The sequence below is a fragment of the Nipponia nippon genome, unplaced genomic scaffold (assembly GCF_047370975.1).
Source record: "Nipponia nippon isolate SJK-2023a ecotype South Korea unplaced genomic scaffold, ASM4737097v1 scaffold_7, whole genome shotgun sequence".
In the NCBI taxonomy this organism is placed as follows: Eukaryota; Metazoa; Chordata; class Aves; order Pelecaniformes; family Threskiornithidae; genus Nipponia; species Nipponia nippon.
Genome location: NW_028262391.1, coordinates 43,987,551 through 43,995,795, shown reverse-complemented (window position 1 = coordinate 43,995,795; position 8,245 = coordinate 43,987,551). Strand labels below are relative to the sequence as shown.

Below are 8,245 nucleotides of genomic sequence, written 5' to 3'. Positions count from 1 at the left end.
ATTTTTCAGAATCTGCATGCCAAAAAAAAAAAAAAATAATCCTGTTTGATTTTTCCGGCACTGCAGCCAGGGATATAGAATCATAGAATCACAGAATCATAGAATCGTTAAGGTTAGAAAAGACCCTTAAGATCATCGAGTCCAACCGTTAACCTATCACTGCCAAGTCCACCACTAAATATATGGTAACCAACAAATACGAACACAAATTACATTTACCCATGTAATTACCACATAAACTTACTGATAAAACATTTGCACATTTACAGGAAAATGCATAATCCTGGGTATCTTTACATGGTTATAATTTATTGTTACATTTTTTATTGTAATAACTCTCTCAAGCATGTGCTTTGAAAAGAAAACAGACTTCTGAAACTTCTGGACTTCTGAATAGTTTCCAGACTATAATCTGGAAACTTTTCCGACGCATACATTTCACTCTCACAGCTTGCATAATTTTAGGCAAATATTCCGAGACCGCCTGGTCAAAATATTAACGTAATTTGTCACACAAGAACTCTCTGACCTTCCACTATGAAGAACTGAAGTGAAACACAGTATTATCACCCTTGCACTGACGTATCTCTTTTTAAACAAAAAACAGATTTATTCGACGAAGAGCTAGCCCTAATGGAGACTATATTAGGGTATCCGATACTGGAATTATTCAACTTCCCAAGCCTCTGGACAGAGAATTCAGTTCCTCATACAACATCACTGTAGCAGCTCAGGAAATCCTTGAAGACGGTAAGTGCTACCCACTTCCCTATTTGAAAGAAATCAGTGTACAACTTTATAGCAGGACTGTAACTTATCAAAAAGGAAAGCCGCAACCTGACGGCCTGTTTCCACTAAGCTACAAATGAAAGGGATGCTTGCAGGGTTTGCACAATAATCTTCCAAATCAAATGAGTACCTACAAATAGGTCAAATACACTTTTAAGATTTGGCCCCTAGCTATTATGAAAATGCATCCAGTTTGTTACAAGGAATAAAAAGGGCATGAGGAGAGGAAGCAGCTTGGGAAATAGGGTTAAGCCTGTGGTTAGAGCAGAAACATCCCAGCCAGCTTCACCCACTTACACAGTTACAAAATCCCCCTCCCATGCTGCCGCCCAGGCAGCATCGCTGCACAGGCACCTCCGCGCAGCTTTGCTCAGGTTCAGGAAGCAGGGCAGGCCCAGGGGCCAGTGTCAAGTCAGTTTGGGGGAGGCCGGTCTTTTCTGGAGGGTGAAAGATATTTAATAATATAGACGTGGCCTGTTCTGTGCCTGTTGCCTTAGTGTCAGAGAACGATGCTGGATCCCATAGCCACACAGTGTGAAGAATCAGGAAGCCATAAGCAATTGTCATTTTCTTCCTCATAGATCCTTGATGATTTAGCCAAATAGGAGAGTTTTCAGGAAAATATCTGAATCTGTCAAAGGAAAAGCTTAAATTAATGATGGAGCTAGAAACTCTCCATATTCGTCATGCAGGAGGCCCAGAGGTGGACACAAACAGTGGAAAGGGAGGGCTAGACAGCACTGAGATGCCAGACATCTGAGAGACCTGTACTCTTGTTGTTGTCATTTCAGGCCGTCTTTCTGACAGAGAATCACATGCCCAAGTTCACGTAATAGTTACTGATGAAAATGATAATGCTCCAGAACTGGTTTATCCCGAGGAACCCAGAGTGTGTGAAAATGCTGCACCAGGAAAGGTGAGACAGGAGGGAGAGTTTTTCCCTTAAACATGAATTATCTACTTGCGAGCTCAAGCGAAAGATGTCTTTTAATAAAAGTTAGTCTCAGTTTTCATACCCAAGCACCTGATCATTTCACTGATTTCCAAAATATCAGTGGTCAGAAATCTCTCTTCAGGACTTTACACTGTTGCAATATTGACTTTTATCTGCTTACACACATGGGCTGCACAGTTCCTCTCCCTCCAGGCTTTCAAGTATGTAAGTGCATTAGCAATTGAACCATGAAGTACACTCAAGCCTTGCAGAGCAAAAATTAGCAATTCAGTTTTATCACACAAATGTTCATACCTGATACCGAGAATGAAACCATTTCAAAATACTACGAGAAATATCGCTGCATATAACATTATTGTAGTATTCATCAGAGTGCAAGTATCTGCCTGCACAAACAGTGTTAGTATTTGTGGGTTTAGATGTTTGGCCTCAGACACAAGTATTTAGCCAATACATGTAACATTTGTTTAATTAAGAGACTTTGTCACAGACTGGACTCTCTGATGGAATCTGTTAGAACACACAAGGTATTATTTCACCTTTAATTTAATTTTTAAAATACGTTTGGGACATAATCATACACATTTTTTGTATTTTATACATCTGATCTACCCCAGGTTGAGGTTTTCAAAAACAAGCATGTCATTCAGGAGTGGCAGTCTCAATGACATTCAATGAATGAGAGTCATACTTCTAAGTAAGCTGAACACCTTAGAAGAGAGCCATCTTCGGTATTTAAATGAGCCACGTCTTTCAGCATAAGACTTTTTTTATGCTTTAATTACACAAGATTTCCTCTTTTGTTTCCCACCTGTGAACTAAGGGGCAAGACTGCTCTTTTTGAAGACCTACAAGGAAATTACTTGCCTTGAAAGAACTCGAAGAGGAGCATCACAAGATATCTCTGTCCTGCCCTTTACTGAAGGGTTATACAGGATACACAGCCCAGCCCTAACTTAAATGCTGTAAGCGGTTTTATCACTGGAGGCCATGTATACTGAAAATTATGACCTCTTCCATCTTTGTAGGTAATCATCAGGATTTCAGCTACTGACAAGGATGAAATATCACCTAGAGGTTTCTTCAAATACTCCCTGGCCACAGAAGATAGCAACTTCTCCTTGGTTGAGAACTACGGTAGCGTATCCCTGCAATGCAATTTCTCAGCTAGCCAAAGTGAGACACTAGGACAGAGGGGAGAAAAGCTGTAGCAATGACCTATGATTGGTCTAGCTGAGCTAAGTAACAATTTATTCTTAAAGGCTTAACTTACTGAAAAAAAATACTGTTTGTTGCCACCCGAGTTTCACTGGGTTCCCTAAAGGCTGGCTCTGTCTAAGGGGAAGATGTGCCAACTGACTGATAATCTATAAGGAAAATCTGGTAGAGATTATCACTTAATTAGATGTCATTACTTCTTCCAGATAACACAGCTAATATCACTGTCAAATACGGACAGTTTAATCGTGAACTTGCCAAAATCCACTACCTGCCTATCATCATCTCAGACAACGGTGATCCTGAGCTCAGCAGCACAAATACACTTGTCATCAGTGTCTGCAAGTGTAATGAAAAAGGCAACTTCACTTTTTGTGAGGAAAGAGCTAAACAAGTTGGAGTTAGTATACAAGCACTGGTGGCAATTTTTATCTGTATCTTCACAATCATTGGTAAGTATTTGACTTTTGTAATGTTCTCTGACTTAAAATGTGGGGATTGTTTTGTTTTGTTTTTTCTTAACCGAGATCTACAAAAGCTTTGTGGCTATAAAATGGTCAAAAAGGCGGAAATACTGTAACTATTTGATTCATCGCACTTGCTCTTTCTATTTGGCCTGTTAGCATAGTTTCACCTACAAAGCTGTTCATTCTATTGGAAAGGCTGAGTCACTGGAAAGGTTATTGCACGTATGCATAATACACTTGATTTATTGTTACTAGGCTCGCAGGCAGCTATAAAAAAGGAAATTTTTGCTGGGGCAATAACAATAGGATTCCTGTTTCCAAAGGCTGAACTAGTCTGGAAACTCTTTAAACAGTACAGTGAACATATATACATTAATAAATCTGTAACAAATCAGCAGACCAGTACCTATATGCTGTATTTGGAATCTATCAGAGAAGGGGCAACATTTTTCTTCCTTGAGAAGAGGCCTCCTTTGGAATTACCACATAAGTAGCATTTGATGCCTGGCATTAAAAGATTTACCAGTTCAAGGCAGTAGTTGATTCAATGAACTTGTGACACTATGCATTTGTACTTGTGATTCCAGCTCAAGAGTCAGTTGTACAATTCCTGTACAGACTGAACTGCTTTGAGAACATACAAATCCTACAGTTAAACAGTATTTTAAACTTCTTTCTTTTAATAAATATGTGTTAAAAAAAAATTCACTCTGGAAAAAAAACCCAACACTTCAGACTGTGTTACGTATCTTAAATGCAATTTGTTTTACTTCCTTCTCTATTTACACATGCTCATCTAAGTTTTCTTTGCAGTAATCGCATTGCTAATTCTTCTAAGAAAGAGACACAAGAAGGATTTGAGCGGTCTTGGGAGGAATGTGGCAGAGATTCATGAGCAGCTTGTCACTTATGATGAAGAAGGTGGTGGTGAAATGGATACCACCAGCTATGATGTATCTGTACTCAACTCTGTCCGCAAGAACGGTATAAAGCCAGAAGCAGTTCCCTCTTCATATGCACAAGTCCAAAAGCCTCCTGGAAATATAACTTCTGGTGCTGGAGAAATGGAAATGATGATTGAAGTTAAGAAGGATGAAGCTGACAATGACAGGGATTTGCTGCCATATGACACACTTCACATTTATGGCTACGAAGGTGCTGAGTCCATTGCAGAATCTCTCAGTTCTTTGGAATCAGGCTCCTCAGACTCAGATATCGATTATGACTTTCTAAATGACTGGGGACCCAGGTTTAAAATGTTAGCTGAGCTGTATGGATCAGAACCAAATGAAGATTTTGTGTATTGAGTTCAAATTAGCCATGAATTTTCTCCCTCCCACTACAGATAGACATCAAGAGCCTGCCAATGGCCAAAGAAGAACTCACAGCTCTTCACCCAAGCCGTACTAGGATTTCAAACAGACATGAAAAAAAAAACCTGACAGCAGTAGGGTTAAAAAGAAACACACAGATCCTGCATATTGACTTCCCCCAGCACTGCTATCCTTGCTAACATTCAGTTCTTTCCCCAAAATTGCTGCTCGAAGACCCGCTCGAGTCTTCTAGGATACAACTCCTCTCCCTATCCAGATAGACACTTCTCCTTAAAAAGTGGTTTTGTCCCCAGTTTCTCCTTCATTCCTCTCCTCCTGTACTGTTTTCATCAACATGCATTCAAGGTCACCATCCGCTGGAACAGAGAGGTTCAGTGGCATTGGGAAGGAATGTTTGAATAACCTCCTGTATCTCCAGCCAGCTGGTTTGCCTGGCCCTCTTGGAATATCTTTATTGATATTCCACGCTTATGCTTACCCAGCAGAGGAGAGGAGGAACATATGGTCTATCACTTAATATTAGAAATTATTCCATCACTTTCAAAAAGAGGCATTATTTTTCCTTCTTTCCAAGCTATCAATTATTCTTGCTCTATAGTCTTCTACTACATGTATGAGTTACTAAAGATAATATTAGACAGGATTTTTACATGCACAGTCTGGTTTCATCAGTAATTTTTAACAGCGTGATGATGATTTCAGGCACCTTTCCGGCGTGCTAGAATTTGCTCTAGCTAGCAGCAAACTTGTTTTTTCTTTCTGTATTAGGATCTCAGTGTTACACAATGGAACACATCCTGCAGGGCAGGAAATGTGGAGATCGGGGGAATGTTAAGACTCCAATACTGTAAATCTCTCTAGATGGCAACATAGGTCTCTCTAGATTTCTAAAGAGGCTGAATAGGTTTTTTATTCAACATTATTAAAGCAATTGTATTTTTTCAGGGACAAACAAATGAAGGGCCTCATTACTGTGAAACTCTTTTGATTTTTTTCTAAGCAGGTACTGTAAAACGGGTATTTTCCACCTAGGAAAATATTGTAGACTTCCAAACCAGAATGCTACACACCCACACACTTGTCTGCATAAAAGAACTGCAAATGTAAGTAAGGTTTTGGAGCTGCAACTACTATGTCCCTGGTAAGCGTGTGTTTTATTTTCTCGCCTGATGAAGAGCCACAGAAGGAACAGAATGAAACTTCCCATGAAGGCAGTTACTCAGCCAAATACGTTTTGTAAAAAGCGGGTCTCTTAGGACAATGGCCTGTCTCTGGCTTCTGGCAATGCAGATTGCCGTTGCCTTCAACAGGAACAGAGCCCTACCACACAGATACTCAATTCTGCAGAATCTGTGCTGGAGCTGTATGTATTAGTTTAGTTGATTTGATTATTTAAATTTGGTAGCTAACCAAATAACACTAAATCTTTTTCTTTTCCTAAACCAGTATAGTGGAACCTCACAAATTTGCTTTTCACTTATTCCATGTCATCTCTAATTTACACTCCCTTCCCCCAAATTGCCTTCTTGGCAGGAAATAGCAACGTACTACAATATGGTCTCACATGAGTTCTCGCTACTGTAAAAAGTTGTCCAATATAATACTTAGCCGGACACTAATGACTACTATCATCAATAATGCAATCACTCAAATTTTCAAATATGAACTAAAGGAAAACTAAGTAGAATTCTGTCCATCAGTCAAAACAGCTCTGGATCACATCCTTTATAAAAGAAGCACATTTTGGGATGACAGCCTTGGTTTTGTTTTTAATGTGTTCATTCTCTTATGTTTTGCTTAATCCAGTCAACAGTGTATGCTATTGAGGTTCCACATGTTAGTATATTATAAAGAATACTAACTAATAATACTTACAGTTTAAGGTTTTCATCAATAACTAAGGTATTGGCTATCAACAGGTAAAGTTAGTTATGAAATTATTTAGTGCAGTAAGTAAAGTACTTTGGTAAGCATCATCCAGATAGTATTACCTGTAATCGCTATTTTTAAGCCTGTTTTATAAAGCTATTTTAAGGAACACTGTATCAATTTCCACTGTATAAAGATGTTTGCACTGGATGGTTTCTTTTTATATTCCTGTACTGTATTTTTTTTCTACTACATAAAAGCCAATCTCAAGTTTGCATTTTCTGTGCATTAATGAGTTTCACACAGAAGACAATACCAGGCTTTGTACCACAGTGAACTCAACCACAAAAACACTGGTCCCTACGCTCTAAGCGAACTCAGACTAGACACAAATTCACCAAAGGACTTTCTGTAAAAGAAGTTTTCTCCCACTCTTTGGAAAGCTGTCAGTAAAGCTCCTGGGGCAAGGAAGAGAAAAGCCTCAACAGTGCCGACTGGTTTCAGCAGCTGGCAAGGTTGAACCCTCTGACTTTGGAGGACTCGTGCCTGCCAGTGCTACAGGATGCGTTCAATTTCCGAGCAGATGTTTGGTATTTTAGCAGCCAGGCATCAGGGTGATTTTGAACCACCATGTTTACTGAGATCCTGCCCTTTTTTCCTACTGGAAAAGTACTCCCTCAAATGGTAAAGGACACACTGCAGAACAGAAAGTACTAACACCCTGGGACAGTACATACCACCCGCCTGCGGGGGAACTACACATACGCCCGCTACCTGAGCGGTCTATCAGTGTTACCTCAATGGGAAAAAAGGATGACACCCCCAGCATCACCACCTGCTGTCTTCTTCTTCTCCGATCTGCTGCTACAGACATATCCAAGCAGGATTACCCTGTAGCACACAATATTCCAGCTTTCTCACAGTCTGGGGTTTAGATAGGGCATGACACAACAGTACACACCTGTGACAGAAAAAAAAAATGACCCCTAAATTTGCAGGTTTAGATAGCACAGTTTCTTACCATTTCTTTTCACTACTAATAATGACTACCCCAATATATTCCCAAGATTATTCCTAGCGCTTTAAAAAACTCACATCAATTCTCCCCAGATATGGCACTTATAATTTATAAAGCCTGGAATAAAGCAAAAAAGTTCAATTCCTTCACTGCTAATTGCCATGAGCAAACTCCAGATCAAACACACTTTAGCACAAGTTGTATTAAAAACACAATAGATGTGCTAATTATGTTATAATGAAATGCATTTTTCCATAGAAAGAATTTGATTAAACAGCTACTTGCAACTTGTAGCAGAGATTCTCATAAAGGTTTTCATTATTCATTTAATTAATATGCATTTTAATCTCTTATCCCTAAAAATATATCATAAATTATTATTTTATTACATTCAGACGCAGAAGTTCATGCCATTTAATAAAGCTTTTTCACTCCCACCCTGTTAGAAATTTTTATGAAGCAATGACTTGTGATCAGAATCCTCAATAGGTATCAAAGCAGCAATGAAAAGCTGTCTGACTGTTAACACCCGGCACACTGCCGCACCTCCCAGATAGGTCAGGTGAGCTAAGGCCCTGTTATCAAAACAAATTTC

The 8,245-nt window shown here is 39.3% G+C and overlaps 1 protein-coding gene across 2 annotated transcripts in view; it reads left to right on the top strand.

Moving 5' to 3' along the window:
- The window catches only part of CDH5 (cadherin 5), a 31,048-nt gene extending 24,139 nt beyond the window's left edge, over positions 1-6,909 (top strand). For both annotated transcript variants that reach the window (XM_087739163.1, XM_087739164.1), the window contains 5 exons: positions 608-750; positions 1,581-1,705; positions 2,773-2,881; positions 3,169-3,414; positions 4,243-6,909. In XM_087739163.1, the coding sequence (XP_087595289.1) occupies positions 608-750; positions 1,581-1,705; positions 2,773-2,881; positions 3,169-3,414; positions 4,243-4,736 (1,117 nt within the window). In that variant the 3' untranslated portion in view covers positions 4,737-6,909. The remainder of the gene's footprint in view (positions 1-607; positions 751-1,580; positions 1,706-2,772; positions 2,882-3,168; positions 3,415-4,242) is intronic.
- Positions 6,910-8,245: the final 1,336 nt, after the last annotated feature.